The following is a 25134-nucleotide window of genomic DNA, read 5'->3' as shown; positions in this document are numbered from 1 at the left end:
AGTCTTGCACATATTAGAGAAAGCTATCCCAGCCCTGCTAGTATTAAATGTATATCAGTTTGAAAAATCCCTTTATAATTCTGTTGAGTAGCAGGACTCACTTGCTTGGATAAAACAGTTCTATCATGTTATTTTTGGAGCTTTTTTGATAATATAGCATATTTGAATTAATAAACTAGTGATAGTGCCTAAAAATAATGGATTTGGGTTGCTGAGGAGATGTTTCAAGGTTAAACGCATTTGCAACTCTTGCAGAGATAGCTCCTACATGGCTCTCTGACTCTAGTTCCAGGGGATTGTCTGGCTTCTGCATATACCAAACACACATGAAATACGCTTGCATGCATGAAGGCAAAACACTCATACATATAAAAGAAATACTTTATTTTTTAAAGGATTTTGCGGGGGGGGGGGGGGGGATGGTAGGATGGGAGGCCAAGGGAATGGGGGGATTGATATGTAAAATATGATTGTTTCTAAAATTAAAAAAAAAAAAGGATTTTTGTTTTTAGTGCTCAGAATAAATCTTCAGTGTGGTAAAGTCACTTGAGTTATGCTACAAAATAGTTTACATTTGTCTTTTATTAAGTTTCCCTATTAGTACCACATAAATAGAAAGTGAGTCCCAGTAGATCAGTAAGTACAAGCATCATGTTCTCTAATAGTGGTATATAAATTAAAAAAAAATTTAAGATATTTTGTTAATGCTTGCAGTTGAAAGAATTGGAAGAAGAATGGGTCAAGCTACCAACAGGTGCTCCTAAACCAAGTCGTTTTCTGCGTTCCCAACAAGAACTAGAAGCTAAATTAGAACAACAACAATCTGCTGGTGGAGATGCAGAGGGAGGTAAGCCAGTTTTTAAACCCTATTTTCTATAAAAATTAGTGAGAATTATTGGTGCCACAACAAATTGTATTCACTGGGCATATCTTAGAGAACCGCTTTTAATAAAATCTGAGAGCCAAGAGGTGGTGGTGCATGCCTTCAAGACCAGTCTGGTCTATAGAGTTCCAAGACAATCTCCAAAGCTATAGAGAAACCCCATCTCGAAAAACAGAAAAGAAAAAGAAGAAGAAAATCTGAGTCGGGGTATGGAGAGATGGCTTAGGGGTTAAGAGTACTGGCTGTTCTTCAAGAGGTCCTGAGTTCAATTCCCAGCAACCATATGGTGGCTCACAACCATCTGTAATGAGATATGGTGCCCTCTTCTGGCCTGCGGGCATATATGGATATATGGAGGCAGAATGTTGTATACACAATGAAGAAATAAATCTTAAAAAAAAAAAAATAAAGAAAATCTGAGTCATATGTGGTACTAAATATAAATAACTCTGGTGTCTTTTCTATAACAATTTCATCCTGGGAGCTGGGGAGATGAATCGGCCAGTGATCAAGAGCATTTACTGCTCTTCTAGAAGACCCAGGTTTGATTCTGGACACTGCCATGGTGACTCACAACCATCTGTAGTTCCATTTCTAGGAAATCTAACCCTTTCTTTGTCCTCTTTAGGCACTGTATGCACATAATGCACAGACATACATTTCAGGCAAAACACCCATACATACAAAATAAATTTCCACAAACATTTATCAGGGACATGAAAAGATAACTGATAAGTAAAACTTTTATTTTGGGGTGTGTGTGTGATGGGTAGGTACAGAATACATGTGTAGAAGCTAGAAAACAACCTTTAGTTGTTGTTGGTCCTCACCTTTCTACCTTTTCTTTTTTGTTATAGTTTTTTGTACTTTTTTTTAAAGTTTTTTTGTTTGTTTGTTTTGTTTTTGTTTTTTGAGACAGGGTTTCTCTGTGTAGCTTTGTAGACCAGGCTGGTCTTAAACTCACAGAGATCCACCTGCCTCAGCCTCCCAAATACTGGGATTAAAGGCATGCACTACCATTGCCCGGCTAAATTATTATTTTTAAATTACTTTAGTTTTTTAGTTTAAGCTCTGTGTGTCTGTCTGTCTGTCTCTGGAAGTATATGCCTCATGTGTTAGTACCAGAAATGGACGATCAGATCTCATGAAACTGAACTTAGTCAGTTACAATCTACCCACTGTGGTTGTAGGGCACTCAACTTGGGTCCTCTGCAAGAGCAGCAAGCAGTCTAAATTGCTGAGCCATCTGTCTAGTACCCCGCCTGATTTTTAAGGCTCAGTCCTTTCCGCTAGGAAAGTGACCCATGAGCTTCTCCTATCTCAGCCTTCCGTCTCCCTGTAGGTGCTGAGATTGCAGATGCTTACACTCCTGAGTCTGGCTCAGGTCATTGAGCTGATAGATCAAATGCTTTTGCCCAGTGAGCCAGCTTTTAAAAAAAAAAAAAATTATTTTAAGGCCTGTTTTATTTTTCTCGTCAAAGGTGGTGATGATGGTGATGAAGTACCACAGATAGATGCTTATGAGCTTTTGGAAGCAGTAGAGATCCTTTCCAAACTTCCCAAAGACTTTTATGACAAAATTGTAAGTAATGGTTAAGCTCCTTTATTTTACATGTAATTTAGGTAAACTTAGAAAATGTTCTGCTGAGCCCTCCCTAGTCCCTCCATATCCTCCTAGTAAAGTAACTTAGTTGCTTATTTTTCTTTGTTCCCTTACTATCTTCTCTGTGGAATCATATTATGGTATTTAAAAACAAAACATGTCTTATCAAAAATTAGAACAATGTTTTCAACTTTTTCCGTCATTTAGTCTATGGTTTTATCTTTAAGTATCTCTTATATTCATCTCTTTTTGGGTGGGCAAAGATGGCTCAACACATAAAGGTATTTGCTCCCAAGCCTATTAACCTGAGTGGAAAAGAGAAGTGGCTCCTATAAGTTCAAAGTTACCTTTGACCAAGATTTCTTAACTTTCATTTGTCTTTTGTTTCAGAAAACTGTCTTGGTGGACATGTCTTATGCATTGTAGGATGTTTAGAAGTATATGTGGCTTTTACCCACTAGACATCATTAGAGTCAGTAATACCATCCTCTAAACTTATGACAATCAATGTTTCCAAACATTGCCAGATGTCCCAAGAGAAACAAAAGTATTGCCATTTGAGAAACACAGTCCTACCCTAGTCACTACCATTTGTCTTGCTCCTCTCCATCAAATTTTATAGTGTAATTACAGACATCATTTTTGAAAAGGGGAAAATTTCCCATATTGAAACGCAATTAGTTTGGCTTCTGTAAGTCTTAAAATGATGATGTCTAAAGTCATCTTATAGCCATTCTTTCTCCTGTCTGACACCTTGAAACATCAATTGACCTTTCAGCCACATCATTTTCAATTTCAGACATGCTATGCTGTATTTCTCCTGGTAGCATATAGGCCACTGGTTTATTTATTTATTTTAGCTCTGAACATGTGCTGTTCTTTATTCCTGTAATGTTATTCTCTCAGTGTTTATCTATAGGTCTTACCTTAAGCATCATCTTTTGAGGGATCACATCTTAGTATTTAAACTTCATTAAATCCCCTGAGTCAGCTGGATGTGAAGGCACATGTCTATAATCCCAAACTCTGCCTGGAGAAAAAAGAAAAAAAAATTTCTTTTTTGCTCTATAACATTGGCTATTGGAGACAAGATCTCATGATGTGGTTTAGGCTAGCTATTGATCTTCTTACCTCTTCCCCCCAAATGCTGTAATTTTAGGTGTGCCTCACTACAACTGGCTTCCAGTAATTTTGATTAACAAATAACTGATAGGCCATTTCCCAGGAACCTGGGCAGACCTGGCCAGAGCCCATCTACCTGGCCAGTATTTAATTAAAGTTTGCTTCAAATTTGGCTTAAAAAATGTAAAAAACCAAAACAAAACAAAAAAAAAACCCTAAATATCTGATGAATTAAATTGAATTGGATTATAGTCTCTCGTAAGGGAGTAAGTTTGTAATCTTCTGTGGGTCCCATGTTCTTTCAAATAATGGGCATTCAATTGAGTGATTATTTGGTCTCTAGTGAAGCATATTCTCTTTATAGATGTAAAATACATGGACCAGCATTATACTCAAAAGCAAAAAACTAGTACACTAGATCCAGGCACTGTAGCTGCTGGTTCTGTGATTCTTTTGTATTTTGAATTTTATGAAATAGAGATTTCTTTTCCATAATTGTGCTGCTATGAGATAGGCTAGAAATAATTGTTTTCTGTTTGATATCTATTTAACAGGAAACAAAATGGAAAACCATGGCATTCTTTCTATGTTAGGGCTATAAAAATATGTTTTATATGTGAATAAAAATTCTATGAACAAAATAGTACTTTTGAACTATGTTTTTGCCATTTTGTTTTTTAGCTGACTTTAGAAAATGTTTCTGAAACAAACAACAAAAAAACCCAGGTTTTTAAATTGGTTGAATATAAGAAATGGAATTTAGGGCTGGAGAGATGGCTCAACCGGTAAAGGCTAGGCTCACAACCAAAAATATGAGAGTTCAGTTCCCAGCACCCATGGCTGTCTCTCCAGCCACAAAAAAAAAAAAAAAGGAATTTATCCGACTCTATTTTATGTTCTACAATGAATTATATTCTCTTTCTCTTTTCAGGAGGCAAAAAAATGGCAAGAGAGAAAAGAGGCACTGGAGGCTGTAGAAGTACTAGTGAAAAACCCCAAACTGGAAGCAGGCGATTATGCCGATTTAGTCAAAGCATTAAAGAAGGTAAATGGGTGGAGCTTCAGCATTGGTGTCTTAACAGGCGGGCCACGGAAATTCTCCATCAGTAATCCAGTGGTTTTTGGTTTTTTGTTTGTTTATCATAAAAATATTGCCATTTAAAGAATCTTAGTATTTTAATCAAAGGCATCTATATTTTTTTATTTTTATTTTTTTAGCTTATATATATATATGTATATATTTATATTTATATAAAAAGAGCAATAATGGCAATATGTAATCCATCAATAGCAGCAACAGCTTTTCCAGGTTCTGTAGTCCTTTGAACAAAATAGTAGAGACATCCAGCACACTCCATTTTTAGAAAAACAAAAAACAAACAAAAACAAAAAAATAAACAACAACAACAAAAAAGTAAAAAACAAAATCCCAGAAGACAGCACAGTTCTGTTACTCTTGTGGTACTTGGCAACATTTTTTTTTTTTTAAATTAGTTTCTCAGTCATCATCTGGGAGGAAACATTCTGAGCAACATCATTAAAAACAGCTCTGATAAAGCATGGTCACTACTGTGTATCATAAAGCAGGTCCACATATGAGTGAGTACATATCATGTTTGTCTTTTTGTGATTGGTTTACCTTGCCCAGAATGGTTTCTTCGAGTTCCATCCATTTTCCTGCAAATTTCAAGATTCCATTGTTTTTTTCTGCTGAGTAGTACTCCATTGTGTAAATGTACCACAATTTCTCTATCCATTCTTCGGTTGAGGGGCATCTAGGCTGCTTCCAGTTTCTGGCTATTACAAATAATGCTGCTATGAACATGGTTGAACATATGTTCTTGTTATATGAATGTGCTTCTTTTGGGTATATGCCTAAGAGTGGAATTGCTGGATCTTGTGGTAGACTCAATCCCATTTTCTTGAGGAGTCGCCATACTGATTTCCACAGTGGCTGTACAAGTTGGCACTCCCACCAGCAGTGGAGGAGTGTTCCTCTTTCTCCGCATTCTCTCCAGTATAAACTGTCATTGGTATTTTCGATTTTAGCCATTCTGACAGGAGTAAGATGGTGTCTCAAAGTTGTTTTGATTTGCATTTCCCTGATGACTAAGGATGTTGAATACTTCCTTATGTGTCTTTCAGCCATTTTAGATTCTTCTGTTGAGAATTGTCTATTTAGTTCTGTACCCCACTTTTTAATTGGGTTGTTTGGTGTTTGGGGGACTAGCTTCTTGAGTTCTTTGTATATTTTGGAGATCAGCCCTCTGTCAGATGTGGGGTTGGTGAATATCTTTTCCCAGTCTGTGGGTTACCGTTTTGTCTTGCTGACTGTCTCCTTTGCCTTACAGAAGCTTCTCAGTTTCAGGAGGTCCCATTTATCAATTGTTGACCTCAGTGTCTGTGCTACTGGTGTAATGTTCAGGAAGCAGACTCCTGTACCGATTGATTCAAGGGTATTTCCCACTTTGTCTTCTAATAGGTTCAGTGTAGCTGGATTTATGTTGAGATCTTTGATCCATTTTGACTTACGTTTTGTGCAAGGCGATAGGCTTAGGTCTAACTGCAGTCTTCTACATGTCTGTACCCAGTTATGCCAGCACCATTTGTTGAAGATGTTCTCTTTGTTCCATCGTATAAATTTGGATTGTTTGTCAAAAATCAGGTGTTCATAGGTGTGTGGGGTAATATCAGGGTTTTCAATTCTATTCCATTGGTCTACCAGTCTATTTTTGTGCCAATACCAAGCTGTTTTCAGGACTATAGCTCTGTAATAGAGCTTGAAGTCAGGGATGGTGATGCCTCCAGAAGTTCCTTTATTGTATAGGGATGATTTGGCTATCCTGGGTCTTTTGTTTCTCCATATAAAGTTGAGAATTGTTCTTTCAAGGTCTGTGAAGAATTGTGTTGGGATTTTGATGGGGATTGCATTGAATCTGTAGATTGCTTTTGGCAAGATTGCCATTTTTTTTTTTTATATATTTTTTCTTTTTTAAAAAAAGATTTACTGCCGGGCATTGGTGGTGCATGCCTTTTATCCCAGCACTCGGGAGGCAGAGGCAAGAGGATCTCTGTGAGTTCGAGGCCAGCGTGGTCTTCAAAGAGAGTTGCAGGATAGTCCCCAAACCTTCAGAGAAACCCTGTCTCGAAAAACCAAAAAATAAATAAATATTTATTTATTTACTTATTTATTATGTATACAGTGTTCTGCCTGCACAGCAGAGGAGGGTAGCAGATCTCATTATAGATAGTTGGGAGCCACCATGTGGTTGCTGGGAATTGAACTCAGGACGCTAGAAGAGCAGCTTGTGCTCCTAACCCCTAAGCTATCTCTCCAGGCTGGCTTCTATATTTTTTTTTTAAAGAATTTAAAAACCTTACTGTCCTATGTTAGAGGAATTGGTTTTATCTTAATACTTTCAATATAATAAGTTATGTCAGCTTCTATTAAATATCAAAGAAAATAGGATCCTGCTAATCTAGAGCCAGGTTTTATACTTTAATAATTTTATTATAAGATGAGCTGTTTTAATAAGGTATATTTAATTATGCAAATATGAAGTATAAAGTATTTTGTTACGTATCCAATGATACCAAACTGTAGTATATCACAATGTAAGCATAATGTGCACCTACTGTTTAATATATCACCTGTTTTTGTTCTGTATGAAAACATCTCATTAATTGATTGATTTTTGTTGGTCTTACAGGAGACAGGGTCTCATTATGTAATCTTGACAGTCCTGGAGCTTGTTATGTAGACTAGGTTGTCCTGAACTCAACATAGATCCATCTGCCTGTCTGCCTCAGCAGTCTTAGGATTAAAGGCATGAACCACAGTCTCCACTATCAGATTCCTGTCTTTTTTTTTTTTTCCTTTTTCTTCTCTCCTCCCCCCCCCCCCAGGGTTTCTCTGTGGCTTTGGAGGCTGTCCTGGAACTAGCTCTTGTAGACCCGGCTGCTATCAAACTCACAAGAGATCCACCTGCCTCTGCCTCCCTAGTGCTGGGATTAAAGGCGTGTGCCACCAACACCCAGCTCAGATTCCTGTCTTAAAAGAGCCACCAACTTAGATTAATTAAAAGGGAATTGCCTGTGGGAAAAGAGCAGTTCAAAGAGGAAAGAATGGGAAAGAGAGGTAGAAGGCACTAAAAAAAGGAAAAATGACATTCTGATAACATGTAATTTTTCCCAGTACTCTTATTACTTTGTTTTCTAATTCTCAGAATGTCAAACGAAAAACTTTGATTTCCTTATTGATAGTGATTGGTATCTACATGTTAGGACATTAGCTTTTCTTTTTTTCTTAATTTTTTTTTAAGATTTTATTTATTATGTATACAACATTCTGCTTCCATGTATGTCTGCACACCAGAAGAGGGCACCAGATCTCATAACGGATGGTTGTGAGCCACCATGTGGTTGCTGGGAATTGAACTCAGGACCTCTGGAAGAGCAGTCGGTGCTCTTAACCTCTGAGCCATCTCTCCAGTCCAGGACATTAGCTTTTCAAAAAAGACTATTTTTAGGACTTCATGAAGCTTGGGATATAGATGTAATTTCTTCCAGTCTTTTTTTTTAATATTTCAAAATATGAAGCATCAGTATTGATATCTTAACAGTACAGGCCATGAAAATTGTATAAAACATGTAATCTTTCACTATGTTGTATAGAGTGTGAATGTTTATGTGTCATCCCCCCCCCTTTTCCCCCAACTCCTTTTCTAGCAGTAAAAACTATGCAACCCAGATTTGTTGGCTGGGCTGGCTTTGAACACAAGGATCTCATTCGAGTGCTGTCTCTCTCCCCCCCCCTCCCTCTCTCTCTCCCTCTCCCTCTTTTGTTTTTGGATTTGTTTTATGTGTATGGATGTTTTTGCCCTACAAAAGTGTGTGTGTGTGTGTGTGTGTGTGTGTGTGTGTGTGTGTGTGTGTGTGTGTGTGTAACTTATTTGCCTGGTGCCTGTGGAAGTTAGAAGAGGGTGTCAGGTTCTTTAAAATTGGAGTTACATATGTTTGTGGACTACCATGTTAGTGGTAGGAACTGAATCCACCATTTAGGTCCTCTGCAACAAATGCTCTTGACTACTAAGCTAGCTCTTCAACATTCTTTTCTTTGTTTTTTGGAGACTGGGTTTCTCTGTGTAGCCCCAGCTGTCCTGCAGCTCCCTCTGTAGACCAGACAGGACTGAAACTCACAGACATCCACCTGCCTCTGCCTCCCAAGTGCTGGGATTGAAGGTATGCACCACCACTGCCGGGCTCATTCAGCACTCTTGAATACTAGGATTACATGTACTACCATGTTCGGCTCAAGGATTTTCAGTATGTTCCATTAAGGTCATGAATGTCAGATTGGAAAGATAGCTTAGCAGTTAAGAGCACATGTTGCTCTTACAGAGGACCCGCTTGGGTTCAATTCCCAGCAACCACATGGTGTGGCTCATAACTGTAATCCTAGTTCCAGGGGATCCAAAGTCCTCCTCTGACTTCCTCAGGCACTAGGAATGTACATGATGCACATACATACACATAGGGAAAGCATTCATCATGACCAGCCGGCCTATGCTCCCATCTCTTAGAAAAAATGGAGTTGCCATACAGTATTAGTTTAGAGATAGAGCAACTTAGTAATGATATCAAAGGCTATGAGGTCTCTCTAGGCCTACATTTGAATCCCTACTTTTACTTGATGGTGCCCTGGAGGAAATTAATCTCTATTTCATTTCTAAAGCTTCCAGAATTGAGCTGATAATGCCTACTCCATTCAGTTTTGAAGAAAAATTAAATTTAAATATATTACAAAGCATCTCCAAAATTGTGGCACCAAATTAGGGAATATAAGTGCTAACTACTAGTATATGTTGTATATTACAGGTTGTTTGATGCAGAGACTCGAGTGAAGCCTTCTGTTCATAGAAGTAAGGGACTAGGTAAATTTCAAAGCAGCCCTTCTGCTAGGAAAAAGAATGGAAAACAAAACAAGGATTTGTGGGCACTTTAAAGTAAAACAGCATTTTAATACCAACCAAAAGGGCAATTACTATGGCAAACTATTTATTACCAGGAAGGAACCAAATCGTTACTGTTTTGCTGAACTGATGCATACCTATGAATTGTGTTGGGTTTTGGGGTTATAGGAAGGCCGTAATATAAACTACTAGAGAATCTTCTAGGAAAAAGAAAAGGAAAACCCAGTCACTTGTGTGACTAAAATGTTACTGTGAGGCCAGAAACCATTACAGGAATGGTTATAATGTGATTTGCAGTATTTGCAATTTAGAGTCCTCATGGACTTGACAGTACCTACAGCAGTTTCTGCTGATGCTTCCTTGGTTATAAATATTACAGAGCTATTGCCTCATTTCTTTCAGAAATGTTTGTTTGGTTCTCTTGTTCCAAAGTATTGACAGTAGAGTTCCAGCTCCTCTGCTACCCCTCTGCAGCACAGGCAGCCAGATGGCGTTACTGGGGTGTCAGGGATTTGAAATTATGGTGTGTTGGTTTTGCTTGTTCTGTGATGCTGGTGTTTGATACCTCAGCATATGCTAGGCAAGCACTTTACTACTGAGCTGCATCCCAGTCAGTGTGTCTACCTCTCTTTTTTCCTTTTCCTTTCCTCCTCTTTTCCCTCCCTTAAAAAAGAAACAAAACAAAGCGTTACCACATAGGCTTATAAATTCCTTATTAATTATTCCTTATAAATTCCTCTTGTAAGAAATAAAAATGATTATCTGTCGGCATAATACCTTTCAAGAATTCTTTTGAGGATACATTTCATTTCTAGTACCCCTTTCTACAAGGTTATGACTATTTTCTTTTTACCCTTACAGGTTGTTGGAAAGGACACCAATGTCATGTTGGTAGCTTTGGCAGCAAAATGTCTTACTGGCCTGGCTGTTGGGCTAAGGAAGAAATTTGGACAATATGCAGGGCATGTAAGTAACATTCTTTTTACATATAAATCTGCAAAATTATCTGTAGCATGAAAAATATAAATCCAGAGACAGATACTGGAATTCAAGCTGAAGATCAGAGAAGTAAAGCAGCTAGCTTCTAGCTCTTTCCTCTCCCTCAGACCAAAATGGCTGATCCTGTCTCCATGAATCCTCAGAGGCAAATGCCAGACTCCTGCCTCTCCTCAACGTGGCTGGAGACTAAATCTCCACATGAGACCCTTTGGTTCTTCCTTTTATATCTCCCTAGTGCTGGGATTAAAGGCATGTGATCCCAAGTGCTAAGATCACCTTTGTGTGAGCTGTTTCTCTTTAGAACTGGATCAGTTTTGTGTAGGTCAGTGTGGCCTTGAACTAACAGAAATATCCATTTACTTGTGGCTCCTGAGTCCTAGGATTAAAGGTGTGTATCACCATTGCCTGACCTCTATGGCTTGTGGTTAGTTTTGCGTTCTGAACCTTCAGGCAAGTTTTAATAAATCATATTATTAGAAATGATCGGCTAGTTTGTTTTATATCATAAAACAACTTCTTGGTATAAATTTTTATATATTGTACAAGTTAAGTTTATCACTGCGTTTCATATATATTTAGTCTAGCTCCTCACAAATTTTATTAGGCTTATGTAAAAATCAGACAGTTGGCCTAAAATAGTTGATTTGTTTGCTTATTATTTACTTAATATCTTTCTTTGCTTTTATAGCTATGAAGTACATCAGGTTAAGATAAAATTGTAAAAACTCTAGGATTGTGCGTTATAACTCAATAGCAGACTATCTTAGCATGCCTAAGGTCCTGGGTCATCTTTCCAACCCCTCTTACCCAAGGGGAAATGAAATTTTAATAACCTGTATCAGAATGAAAATGAGAGAAGGAAAAGGAAAGTAAAACTGTAAGTGAAGGTAATACAACGTGAAATGTATTTCATATTTTTTTTTATTTAAAAAATACTGCTATACTTGAAAATTTTGTTGTTGTTGTTTTTGGTTTTGGTTTTTTGAGACAGGGTTTCTCTATGTAGCTTTGGAGCCTATCCTGGCACTCGCTCTGGAGACCAGGCTGGCCTCGAACTCACAGAGATCCACCTCCCTCTGCCTCCCGAGTGCTGGGATTAAATGCGTGCGCCACCAACGCCCGGTGCAAAACTTTTTATATAGGTTTTATTAGGTAATATCTCAGTTTAATTTATTCTAAGGAAATATGAAAGCATTTTGTTCAAAATTTGCTTTGTATAAGTTATGTAGCAATTAAGTTTAGTAATAGGGTTAATAAATTGAGACATTTCCTTTAACTATGGCAGGTACTGGTTGCCTCTAAATTTGGTCTGAAGTACTTAGAATGAGTTATCATTTTTGAAAAATTGGTATTTATCATTTTTTTTTTATCCACCTGCAACTGCTTCCTCTCAATAGTTAAAGGCATGCACAACCACACCCAGCTGAGATATGGGTGTGCTTTTGATAAGTTTTGTGTTAGTTATTAGGAATTTTTTACTTTTGTATTTTAAAAGTAGTTTCAAGATAGAAAACTACTGGGGGTGGGGTGTTCAACATGGGGTTTGTTTGTGTATTCCTGGGGGGGGTCCTGAAACTCGCTCTGTAGACCTTGGTGGCCTTGAACCCACAGAGATCCACCTTCCTCTGCCTCTGAGTGCTGGTATTTCTGCCACCTGGCAAAAAATTTCTTTCAAAATTGGTATTTATTTACTAAATGATTGTTGAGTGATTACCTTACTCTCTGGTTTGAGTTGTTAATCATTCTGTTTAACTTACTATTTACTTTAATGATCTTTCCACTGTACTTTATTTGGATTTAAATATTTTAAAATTTTCATTATATATTAAAATTATATAATATTCTTTCAGACAAAGGGCAGGGCAGTTAATACTTCCTACTCCTTTGGGTTATATTTCATATGAAGAGAATTAAAGAATGTATGGTCATTCATAACTGGTTCATTTCACTTAGCTTAATTTTGATCAGCCATACTATAGTATCTTGTCAGTACTTCATTATTGCTTTTGGAGTGGGGAGTGGGTAGGGGTTTTTTAAGACAGGGTTTCTCTATGTAACAGTCCTGGCTCTCCTGGAACCACTTTGTAGATGAGATTGTCCTCGAACTCAGAGAGATCTGCCTCCTCTGCCTCCTAAGTGCTGGGATGAAGATGTGTCTCACCACGCCTGGCCATTCTTTTTAAAATTTATTATTTTAGGTATATGAATGTTGTGCCTGTGTGTGCATCTGTCCACCACATGTGTACCTGGTGCCTGTGGAGGTTAAAAGAGGGCATTGGATCTCCTGGAACTGGAGTTACCAGATGGTTGTGAACCACCATGTGGGTCCTGTGCATGAACAGCATGTGTTCTTAACTACTAAGCTAGCTCTCCAGCCCAACAGTACTTCATTCATATTTGTCAGAGTATTATTCTTGCTGTTCACTTTTACAGGTTGTACCAACAATTTTGGAAAAATTCAAAGAGAAGAAGCCTCAAGTAGTGCAAGCCCTGCAGGAGGCAATTGATGCAATCTTCCTCACTGTAAGTTGCTATCATGAAACTTATGGTTTTGTCTTAGTAAATGTTACCACTATAATGATGTGAATATTTATAGTTGAAAAAAGCTCATTGACATTTTCTTCTAAAGACCACACTACAGAACATCAGTGAGGATGTTTTAGCAGTAATGGATAATAAAAATCCAACCATCAAGCAGCAGACATCACTTTTTATTGCAAGGAGCTTCCGTCACTGTACTGCCTCTACCTTGCCGAAGAGTTTACTAAAGCCCTTCTGTGCTGCTCTACTTAAGGTAATTAGGGGGAGAATTTATATATTTTTCCTACTAGTTATATATGATAACTACTTGAGATTGTGTAGATTGTGATCTTTTAAGGATCTGAACCCAAGTTTTTGTTATTGTCATGTTCTTTGAAGGACAACAAGTTAGCCAAGCACAAGTATCAAACTAGAGCGTTCAAGGGTCAGAAGGGAAAAGGGAAAAGGAAGCATTTGGGGCTGGCAGAATGATTCAAAGGCCATGCTAGCAACCTGAGTTAAGTCACCAGATCCCCTTTAAAGGTAAAGGCAGAAAATAAACTCCATGAAATTGCCTTCTGACCTCCACATGTGCTATCATTGTACACATGCCTATATACACATATTGTGTGTGTGTTTTGTTTTTGTTTTTTAAGCATTTACAGGGGCTGGAAAATGGCTCAGCAGTTAAGAGATGCTCTTATAAAGAATCTAAGTCTGGGTCTTGGTACCTACATGGTGGTTCACAACCATTAGTGACTCCCATTCTAGGGGCTCCAACTATCTTCTGACCTCTGTTGTCACCAGGCTTGCACATGGTACACATACATACATGCAGACAAAACACTCATATACATCAAAGAAAATAAATGACATTTACTTAGTTAATAGATTAACTAAAGATCTCTTCCACCTAGAAAGAATTGTGAAAGATTAACTGTTAATTGACAAAAGAAAATCTACATTTAACTTTGGTAACTTGTAAAGGGAAAATTCATCCAGCAACTGTTGTTCAGAATAAAATTAGTAATGACTAGAGTTCTTCGTATTAAATATCATTTACTTCTTTATAGCACATCAATGATTCTGCTCCTGAAGTCAGAGATGCTGCATTTGAAGCACTGGGTACTGCTTTGAAGGTGGTTGGTGAGAAAGCAGTAAACCCATTCTTAGCTGATGTTGATAAACTCAAACTTGACAAGGTAAGTTAGTAATAGTCTTGTGTCTTTGTTTGCCTTTTGAAAACTTACCCCTCTCTGTTGAATGATTGGCTGCTGATAGATTCTGAAGGAGGGGCAGACATTGTCTTCAGTTCAGCCCACCATGCTGATAGTTCCATGCCTATGGTCACACAGATGACCCTGGTTAGACTCAGTGGGTCAAAGAATGATACAAAAAGGCATGAATGGTGGAAAGGGAATTGTATGGAGGGTGTATGAGTAATGGGGATAAGAGACTTCTGAGTAGATAAGTGTGCCAGGAATTAGTATACATTGTATATGTGTGTATGCATATGAATCATCAAAAGATAACTTAATAAAAGATAAGAAATAAAACTTCAGAGATCTTATCTTTTCGATAAGAATTGTTTTAGTTGCTAGCTTTTCTTTATTTGGGGGGAGGGGGGAGTTGCCAAAAATAAAACCTGTCAAAGCAGGGTTTCTCCATGTAGCTTTGGCTGTCCTGGAACTCAATCTCTAGACAATGCTGGCCTCAAACTCAGAGATCCGCCTGCCATGGCCTCGAGAGTGCTGGGATTAAAGGCATGTGCCACCACTGCCTGGCTTTTTTCTGAATTTTTGTGTGTAGTTCTGGCTTAATGATTTCTAAGTGATAATGTAAAGGCTGTGTTTCAACGTTTTTTTTTGAACATAATAATGTTCATATTGCTTTTTCTAGATCAAAGAGTGTTCAGAAAAAGTAGAGCTGGTTCATGGTAAGAAAGCTGGTTCTGCAGGTGAAAAGAAAGACTGCAAGCCTATACCTGGAAGGGCTGCTGCATCAGGGGCTGCAGGGGACAAAGACATAAAGGACGCTTCAGTACCCAAACCAGGACCGTTAAAAAAAGCACCAACTACTAAGGTTAATATATCTTTGTGACAAGGTCTTACTCTAATTCTTGCTGGTCTGAAACTCGCTGTAACCCAGGCATGCCTTGAAATCACAGTTCTTGTGCCTCAGTCTCCCAAGTGCTAGGATTACAGATGTGTGCTACTACTCTTGGCTTAATAGATAATGTGGTGATATCTTGTTTGTACAAATAAAGTGTGTCTGAAGATCAGAAGGTGGAGCTTGCCAGTAGCTAACAGTCAGACAGGAAGTGAGATGATTGGGTGGAGAAAGGATTATAGGTTGGAGAAAACAGGAGCTTCTCTTTTTTCCATCTGGGAAGTTGGCGAGGTAATGTATGACTATGGCTTGCTCCTTCATCTTTCTGATCTTTCAGTGTTTAACCCTATATCTAACTCCAGGCTTTTATTACTAAGACCTATTAGAGCTCATGCTACAAGATTAAAAATTAGACTTTATAAGGTTGAACCTGAGTTTCATATTTATGGTTGTTCTTCCAATATGATTTAATTCAAGAAATGGGTTCCTTGACCCTATTACAAATAGCACAACTCTTAATAAAGACATAGTATTACAACAATACAGTTTTCTCTTTAAAACCTGCCTGGAAGCTGGCAAGGTGACTCAGTGGATAAAGGTGCCTACTTCCAAGCCTGATAACTTGAATTCAATCTCTGGTGTCCACATGGTGGAAAGAGGGAAAAAACTTAAGTGCGTACACAAGGGACACACACACACACACACACACACACACACACAGATAGATAGATAGATAGATAGATAGATAGGTAGGTAGGTAGGTAGGAAGGTAGGTAGGTAGGTAAGTAGGTAGATGCATGCAATGCATGCAAAAAATTCTTTAAAAATTCTGACTAGGAATAAAAGTAGTAGTAGCATGCCTTTTTTCCCTCTTTATTGTGGTAAACATTTTAACTATTTTCAAATTTACAGTGTAGGCTATAGAGATAACTCATTAGGTAAATACCAAGTCTGATCACCTATCACCAGGACTTATATAGCAGAAGAGGAGAACACGCTCTGCAAAGTTTTCATCTAATATTCAAATAGTGTATGTGTCCATCTGTCCTATTCCGACCCATGCTCCCTTCAATTCCCAGAGTAAATAAATAGGTTTGGCCAAATTGCTTATCATGTCAAAGACACAAACACTGACAACCTGAGGTCAGTCCTTAGATCCCATGGTATAAGGAGAGCATGAAGTGCTAAAGATTGTTATCTGACTTCCACAGGTGTATTATGTAGTGTACAGACACTCATAATAGCAATAGTAATTAATTAAAAATTTAAAAATAGAATCAGAGGCATTGAAAATCAGATTGTTAATCTCAAATTAATCTGTAAATTTAGTATAATTCCAGTTCATTTTTGTTGTTGCTTGAGAGAGGGTCGCTTTACATAGCCCTGGCTGGCCTAGGGCTTACATAGATCAACCTGCCTCTGCCTACCTAGTGCTGGGGTTAAAAACATGTGTCATCACTGCTCAAATTTTGTTTGTTTGTTTTTAAAGACTTATTTTGTATGTGGGGTTGTGGCAGTCCATGGAGGCCAGAAGTAGGCTTCAGTACCCCTGGAGCTGGAGTTTCAGGCAGTAATCCCTCTGATGTGGATGCTTAGAATTGAGCTCCAGTCTTCTCTAAGAGTAGCAAATGCTTTTTAACCACTGAGCCATCTCTCTAGCCAGACTCTAGTTCATCGTTTTTATTTTGTTTGTTTTATTAACTCATTATGAGTTATAGGTTTCTAATACGCAACCTGAATATCAGCTAGGTAGTCCATGGATGGTCTTTAGGTTTCTGTTTGACATTTGGTAGATTCTGTGGGCAATAAAAATATATTTATTTTTGAGGTGATCTCATTTTAATAAAATTTTCGAGAGTCAAAAAAATGTAAAAAGAAAAACTACTTTTATAACATTTTAAGTGGTTTGTGGATTTAAAATTTTCTTTTAGGCTGGTGGACCACCTAAGAAAGGCAAAACAACTGCACCAGGAAGCTCAGCAACTACTGGAACAAAGAATAAGAAAGGATTGGAGACCAAAGAAATAGTGGAGCCAGAACTCTCAGTGAGTATTAGACATGAGAAACCATAAAAGTCAAGGCCTTGAAGGGAATTGGAAGTCTTCTTTTGCTGAATTCTTTAACATAAAGTAAATTGATGTCTGTTAGCTGCTGATAGATACTTCCTTGAACAGAATTTCCTTTATGGAAGAAGACTCAGATGCTGTAGTGTACCTGTAGGGTTATTTTAGTTTTGGCTAGGTAACTTTTATATTCATGTCATTTGGTTCCTTAAATAGTTTTTAATTATGACATTGCCATCTTACAGATTGAAGTATGTGAAGAAAAGGCTTCAGCTGTTCTTCCTCCAACCTGTATTCAGCTTCTAGACAGTAGCAACTGGAAGGAAAGGCTTGCCTGTATGGAAGAATTCCAAAAGGTATATGTACAAGGGTGAAATAGAGTATAAAATTTATATTGTGTGGAAGCAAAGAAAGTGCCGAATTAAGCAATTGTCTTAATTGATGTGTCTTAATTTGTAAATGTTTCATAGTATAAACTTAAGATGAGGTTGGATTTTGGTGTTGTTGTTCTGTAACTGTTTAGTATTTATCTTTCAACACTCTCATTCTAACTTCTCTAAGCTTGAAACTTAGTACTTTTTCAAGAAAATTAGATTCTTACTAATGTTAAGGCTTAGATGAACTTTTGTTATTAATTGTAATAAGCAAACAGAGCTTGCCACTTAAATTAGACAATCTTTGTCTATTTCTTTGCTTCCTCCCTTGTCGTCATGATTTATTGACGGAAAACACATTATATATTGGTATAAGGAACTGTCCAAACTTTTGAAATTGTATTAGAGATCTTCAGAGGAACAGAATGGATAGAATATGTGTCCGTGCACGCGCGCGCGCACACACACACACACACACACACACACACACACACACACACACACACACACACACACACACACACACACACACAGGAGATGTATTAGAGTAGTTTACTAGCTGTGGTGCAGCTAGTCCAACAATGGCTGTCTACTAATGGAAAGTCCAGGAACCTAGTAGTTGTTCAATCCATGAGGTTGGCTGTCTTAGCTGTTCTTCTATATGCTGGAAACTCAATGAAAATAGGTTCTAATGCTAGTTTAAGAATGAATATGACATTGGAATGAGGGCAAGCAGGCCAAGAACAAAAGCTTCCATCTTCTATGTCCTTTATATAGGGTTGTCAGCAGAATGTGTGGCCCAGATTAAATAGAGGTAGATATTCCCACCTCAAAAGATCTAGATTAAGGACATCTTCCCACTTTAAATGATTTAAGAATAATCCTTCATACTAAACAGTGATACACTGTCTCAAACTAACAACAACACAAGAATTTAATTAATTTATCTCTGCACCCAGGGGCAGAGGCAGGTAGATCTCTTTGTTTGACGTCAGCCTGGTCTACATAGTATGCTTCAGGACAGCCAGGGCTTGTTTCAAAAAATAAAAAAGATAGAAAAGGAAAAAAAAAAAAGCAATCCCTCACAGATTTGCACAGCTGCTTGGGTTTTAGTTAATTCCAGATATTTTCAAATTGATAACTGAGAATAGCCAGCATAGGAATGATCATGATACCTCATTTTAGCATATATTGTGATTATGAATCTATGAGAGAGATGTAGAAAAAGGAATGTGAAATTTGAGACCTTTAGCCCTACATCTTCCACTCCTATAATTTAGACTGAACATGTGTGTCTTTGAAATTTAATGTTAACTGGGCGGTGATGGTACATGCCTTTAATCCCAGCACTTGGGAGGCAGAGGCAGGAGGATCTCTGTGAGTTTGAGGCTAGCTTGTTATATACAAAGTGAGTTCCAGGACAGCTGGGGCTATTACACAGAGAAACCCTGCCTCAAAAAAACAAAACAAAACAAATTTAATATTAAATGTCTATCTTACTTCACTGTTTTTAGGAAAATCAAGTAAGACAAAGTATGTATAAGTAGACAATAGCACACACTGGGCAAATGGAAAAAAAATTATGACTTCCTAAAATGTGAATTTTTAAGTAATAACCATGTACTTGACCCTAGGATCTACCCTTCACTTGGAACTGTAACCCTCTAACTTTCTTGTCTTACTTATTTATAGGCTGTTGAACTAATGGAGCGAACTGAAATGCCATGCCAGGCATTAGTGAGGATGTTAGCCAAAAAACCTGGATGGAAAGAAACTAATTTTCAGGTATTTTTAAGATGTACATTTAATGTCTTTTATTTAAATGATTTCTATCATAGCAATCTATGAGATGGCCTGTGCAATTAGGAGTTTAACAGTACTATTACTCTTAAAAATGAATGCAGGGAGATGTTTAGAAAACTGATATAGGCCAGGCATAGTAGCACACGCCTCTTTAATCCCAGTGGTTGGGAGGCAGATGCAGGTAGATCTCTGTAGTTGGAGGCCAGCCTGGTCTACATAGTGAGTTAGGACAGCCAGAGCTACATAGTGAGACCCCTGTCTGGAAAAGTCAAAGAAAAAAAGACAAATGATACAGTGGGTAAAAGCACTTGCTGGGTAAAAGCACTTGCCGTGCAAACCTGATGCCCTGAACTTGAACCTATGGTAGAAGAAAACTGATTCCCAAAAGCTGTTCCACATATGCTCCATGACAGGAACACACCCACACTTAATACATACATAGAAGTAATTTTTTTTAAAAAGTGATACATGATTTATCACTAAATGTACATATAATAGACCTCATGCTAAATAATCTTAGAATGTATTTGTTTTATTTTTGGCATTTTGTTAGTCCCGTGTTTGCTACTCTATCTACACCCTCCTTCTTTTCTCTCTATGTTCCATAGTTCCCTCCTTCTCTGGTATCACAGTATCTTAACAAAAGCTGGATAGGTAAAAGAATGCCTGATTTTAGCCAGTATTCTTTTTTTTGTTTTTTGTTTTGTTCTGTTTTTTTGAGGCAGGGTTTCTCTGTGGCTTTGGAGGCTGTCCTGGACCTTGCTCTGTAGACCAGGGTGGTCTCAAACTCACAGAGATCTGCCAGCCTCTGTCTCCCGAGTACTGGGATTAAAAGCATGTGCCACCACAGCACGGTGCCAGTATTCTTTTATATTAGATTCATAGCAAGGAATTTTTACTTACTGTGTATGTATATGTATACATTTATATATTTTCACATACATATGGAGGGTAAGAAACCAATCTTAGATGTCATTTCTTAGGAGCTATCTACTTGGTTTTTGAGATGAGGTCTCTGAGACCTGGGTCTCACTGAATAGGCTAGAGTATCTGGCTAACAAACCCATGCCTTTACCTCCCCATCACTGAGATCATAAGCATTCACTACTACACCTGGCTATTTACTTGGATACTTGGAATTGAACTCAGGTTTTCATCTTGTGCAGTTAGCAGTTTGCCTAGGAACTGAGGCATTTCTCTGACCCAGTTTGTTTTTTGAGATAGGCCCTTACCACGTGTCTCAGACTGGCATTGAAAACTGTCCCCTTCCTCAGTTTCTTGAGTGTTTCAATTATAGGTATTCATACCACATGTGTCTTAACAAAAAAAAAAATAATAATAATTATGTGACTATATTTTATAACTACAATACTAGACTTTGAGCAGTGGTTCTCAACCTATGGGTCATGCATGACCCTTTTAGGGGTCAAATGGCCCTTTCACAGGGATTGAATATATATTCTGTATATCAGATATTTATATTATGATTCATAACAGTAACAATTACAGTTACAAAGTAGCAATGAAAATAATTTTATGGTTGGGGGTAACTGCAACATAAGGAACTATATTAAAGGGTGGAAGTATTAGGAAGATTGAGAACCAATGATTTAGATTATGTTCATCATCCTCAAGAGAATTCGATTCTTAGTAGCAAGTCCTCTCCACTCTACTCCAACTCAAATGCTCTGTATTCTATTAATTTATTTTCTGTCTCCATGGATTTACCTCTTCTGGGCACTTCATATCTATGGAATCATTCCTTTTGTGTTGACTTTGACTTTATATAATGTTTTGAGGTTCACCTATACATATTAACATTCCATTGTATAAATAAACAATATTTTATTTTCCTACTTATCAGTAGACATTTGGGTTATTTGAACTTTTTAGTGATTGTGACTAATGCTATTGTGAAAATTCATGTACAGATATTTATGTCTTACCTCTGCTCATTCTGTCTCAGGAGTGCCTACATATATACAAAATCAACAAAAAATATTTGTTTTCATATCTTGAAACATTGAGAAGCATGTTCACCCCCCATATTCATTGTCATTTAGCTACTATAATAGATAACAAAAGATAAAAAATTATTTTGGTTGTCTGAAGTTTTGATTATCATTATCCTTACAGATATCATCACATCTTCAGGTTGTTATGTGGGTTAGTAACTGAATATCATTGACTCCCTGATAATGTTCTGATATTTTTTCTTGCTCAGGTGATGCAGATGAAGCTTCACATAGTTGCTTTGATTGCCCAGAAGGGAAATTTTTCTAAAACTTCTGCTCAGATTGTATTAGATGGCCTTGTAGACAAGATTGGAGATGTTAAATGTGGGAACAATGCAAAAGAGGCTATGACAGCAATAGCTGAAGCCTGTATGTTGCCATGGACAGCTGAACAGGTTAGTTCCACAGACCTCTCTCCCTACATTGTCCCAATTTTACCCAAATTTTAATTTAGGCCTACCAATTCCAGTTAATTCTTAGGTAAAGTTGTTTTATGCTGTGGGTCTTATTTATTTGTTTGTTTTTGGTGTTGTCTTTGGGACAGGTCTTATTATGTAACCATAGCTATCCCGCAACTTACCAAAGAAGATGACGTTAATTTTCTCATAAGACATTGTAATTCAAAATTATCAGTAAATGAAAAGTTTCAAACAGTACTGCTTTTAAAACTCTTGTCACTTCTGAGGTTGAAGAGATGGCTCAGTAGTTAAAAGCACTGACTCTTCTTTCAGAGTACCCAGGTTCAATTCCTAGCTCCCACATGTCAGCTCATAGCTATCTGTAACTCTAGTTCCAGGGGACTTGACATCCTCATATAGACGTACATGCAGGCAAAACTTAAAATAAAATGAAAACATAAAAATACCCAAGAGGCAGAGGCAGGTGGATCTCTGTGATTTCAAGGCCAGAGTGAGTGCTAGGACAGGCTCCAGATCTTCACAGAGAAATCCTCTCGCCAAAACCAAAACCAACCAAACAAACAAACAAACCAAAAAAACCCACAAAAATAAATAAAATCATTGAAAAAAAAATCCTCTTGTTTTTTTTAGGGTAAATTAAATCTTTTGTTCTTAGATCCATGTAGTTAACACCTGAAAAATCATATTTGGTACTATTTGCCTTAGAATCATAATTTATTCTCTAAGAAATATGAGAGAAATTGGAGATCTGATGCCATGTTTTGATTGTTTCAGGTGATGTCAATGGCCTTCTCACAAAAGAATCCCAAGAATCAGTCAGAAACTTTAAATTGGTTATCAAATGCAATAAAAGAATTTGGTTTTTCTGGGTAAGTCAGGAAAAAAAACGGGATATAATTAAGTATTTTACCAAGTGTTTGGTCTTAATTTGGTTTCACTATCTCTGCTTATTTCTGAAAACCTGGAATTGGGTTGTCTAATTTACATAAAAGAAACACAGGTTTGTTCTGAAAGGTCTGTGTTGACTTGTATATTTTGATATCTAGTAAAAGAAAAGTGTGTGTATATATATATTTTTTTTAAATGTTCATATAAAATGGTTCCTATGCATGTGTGTGTGTGTGTGTGTGTCTGTGTGTATACATACACACATTTAAAAATTATTTAGGATTTTGTGTATCTATCTGTCTTGTGGGATGTGTGGGTGGTATATGCCATGATATACATATGAAAATCTGAAGACGGCTTTAGGGAATTAGCCACTGTGTGAGTCATGGGAACTCAAACTCTAATCCTTAGGCCTATCTATGCCCACTAAGCCATTTAGCTATTCCATATGCCCTGCCTTTCTAGAGGCTCTGGAGAAGGCCTTCAACTCACTAGACCAGTGTCCAGTCCCCTCCAAAGAAAGGCCTCTAAGTTATTTTTTTCCTTCAGTGTTAATAGCTGTTGCACAGAAAAGCTTTTTCCTTAAGTGTTAAAGCTGTTGCACAGAAAAGCTAGTTCCAAGTATTTCTAGTCAGATACATTATAAAATTCATAGTTGTTTAGTGCCTGAAAGGGCTCTTTTTTGGATTAAATGCTGTCAGAATTCCTACAATAAAAGTTTTTAATTGCTTAAACACCCTGCCATTTTTATGTGAACATAGTTGTTCATTATTTTTTAATGACATTTAGACCTCATAATTATACTTCTTTTGTGGGGAGTTGGGTGTGCATGCATTCATGTGTGCATGCCACAGGATGTACATAGGTCAGGCAGTAACTTGAAGAAATTGGTTCTTTCCTTACATCGTGTGGCTGTTTAATTTTAAATTCATGTCACCAACCTTGATAGCAAGCACAAGCCAGCTCACTGGGACCACAGGTGTTCTTTTTGTTGACTTGGGTAGTCTTAGGTTCCTGGAAATATTGAAGCCCTCCCGCTGTAGCTTCCTGTCCTGGAATTGTCGGTATTTGCTAGTTATCCAGGATTTTTTTTTTTTTTTTTTTTTTTTTTTTTTGGTTTTTTTTTTTGGTTTTTTGAGACAGGGTTTCTCTATGTACCTTTGGAGCCTATCTTGGCACTCGCTTGGGAGACCAGGCTGGCCTCGAACTCACAGAGATCCGCCTGCCTCTGCCTCCCGAGTGGTGCTGGGATTAAAGGCGTGTGCCACCATTGCCCAGTTTTTAGAGCAGTTTTCATATAGCAGTATGTTGTCTTTGCTCTATAGATGAAGAAGTTAAAGAACAGAAAGCCAAGGCTTGAATCCAGGCATTGCATTCTGGGTCAAGGAAAAAGGTTTAGATGCTATATTGTATTGCTTTCTCTGTGCCTTATTTTGGGTTATTTGTTTGGTTATTTGATATAACTACCACTTACTTGCTTATAAAATGCTTCGATAAGGGCCAGGAATGGTGGCACACATCTTTATTTCCAGCAACACAAAAGACAAGCAGAGGCAGGCAGATTGCTGTGAGTTCAAGGCCAACTAGGGCTACATAGTGAGACCCTATCTTAAAAATAAATAAAAATAGTGACTAGTATATCCTTTTCCGAGTATAGCTAAGGTAAAATGTGATTAGAGAGTAGTAGGAAATAAGACTGGTAAAAGAAAGAGAGCAAGTCATCTAGGGCCTCAACATATATAATAAATTGGGAAAACAGAAGCATTTTTAAGCAGGGAAAGAATGTAATTTGGTGGTAAAACACTTGCCTAGCATGTATGAGGTTCTGGGTTTATTCCTCAGAACTGCCAAAATTTTGATGTATAAAGCTTTGGCCGAAGAGTATCTGACTGAAGTCAAAGGTAGATAGTAAAAACATAGGTAGTCTGCTTAATATGTTGTTCAAATAATGCTGTAAAGAAATAGTTGTTTGCAAGCCAGTCAGTGATGGCACATACATTTAATTCCAGCACTCAAGAGACAGTGTCAAGCAGATCTCTGTGATTTCAAGGCCAGCCTGATCCCTGAGTTCCAGGACAGCCAAGGCTACACAGAGAAACACTGTCTGGGAAAAAAAAAAAATTACAGAAGTGGAAGTGCTATACTTAGGATATAGTTTAAAGTAGAATTGAATAGGATATTGAATCAGAATGATTTTGGAGTCAAGGATGGGCCGAAGAGCTAGGAGACTTAAGTCTGGTTCTGAAATGAGTTACAAAAGACTGAAGGCACAAGTTTGGGAGTAAGTGTGTGTGTAGGATGTCTGCTAGACATAGAAATTGTAATGTGACCAAGGCAGATGTGTACATGAATCTAGAGTTCTGG

General features: G+C 37.6%; 1 protein-coding gene across 4 annotated transcripts in view; it reads left to right on the top strand.

The window, feature by feature from the left end:
* Ckap5 (cytoskeleton associated protein 5) overlaps positions 1 to 25134 on the top strand; it is a 104238-nt gene that overhangs the window by 38524 nt on the left and 40580 nt on the right. For all 4 annotated transcript variants that reach the window (XM_027422520.2, XM_027422521.2, XM_035446043.1 and 1 more), the window contains exons 6-18: positions 715 to 847; positions 2365 to 2465; positions 4540 to 4653; positions 10442 to 10546; positions 13013 to 13102; positions 13209 to 13373; positions 14173 to 14301; positions 14999 to 15181; positions 17140 to 17253; positions 17517 to 17627; positions 19338 to 19430; positions 21673 to 21858; positions 22657 to 22751. In XM_027422520.2, coding sequence (XP_027278321.1) covers positions 715 to 847; positions 2365 to 2465; positions 4540 to 4653; positions 10442 to 10546; positions 13013 to 13102; positions 13209 to 13373; positions 14173 to 14301; positions 14999 to 15181; positions 17140 to 17253; positions 17517 to 17627; positions 19338 to 19430; positions 21673 to 21858; positions 22657 to 22751 — 1619 coding nt within the window. The remainder of the gene's footprint in view (positions 1 to 714; positions 848 to 2364; positions 2466 to 4539; positions 4654 to 10441; positions 10547 to 13012; positions 13103 to 13208; positions 13374 to 14172; positions 14302 to 14998; positions 15182 to 17139; positions 17254 to 17516; positions 17628 to 19337; positions 19431 to 21672; positions 21859 to 22656; positions 22752 to 25134) is intronic.

This window comes from Cricetulus griseus, chromosome 6 (assembly GCF_003668045.3).
Source record: "Cricetulus griseus strain 17A/GY chromosome 6, alternate assembly CriGri-PICRH-1.0, whole genome shotgun sequence".
Classification (NCBI taxonomy): domain Eukaryota; kingdom Metazoa; phylum Chordata; class Mammalia; order Rodentia; family Cricetidae; genus Cricetulus; species Cricetulus griseus.
The sequence above is the reverse complement of the archived record's forward strand: the minus strand, read 5'-3'. Positions and strand labels throughout refer to the sequence as shown.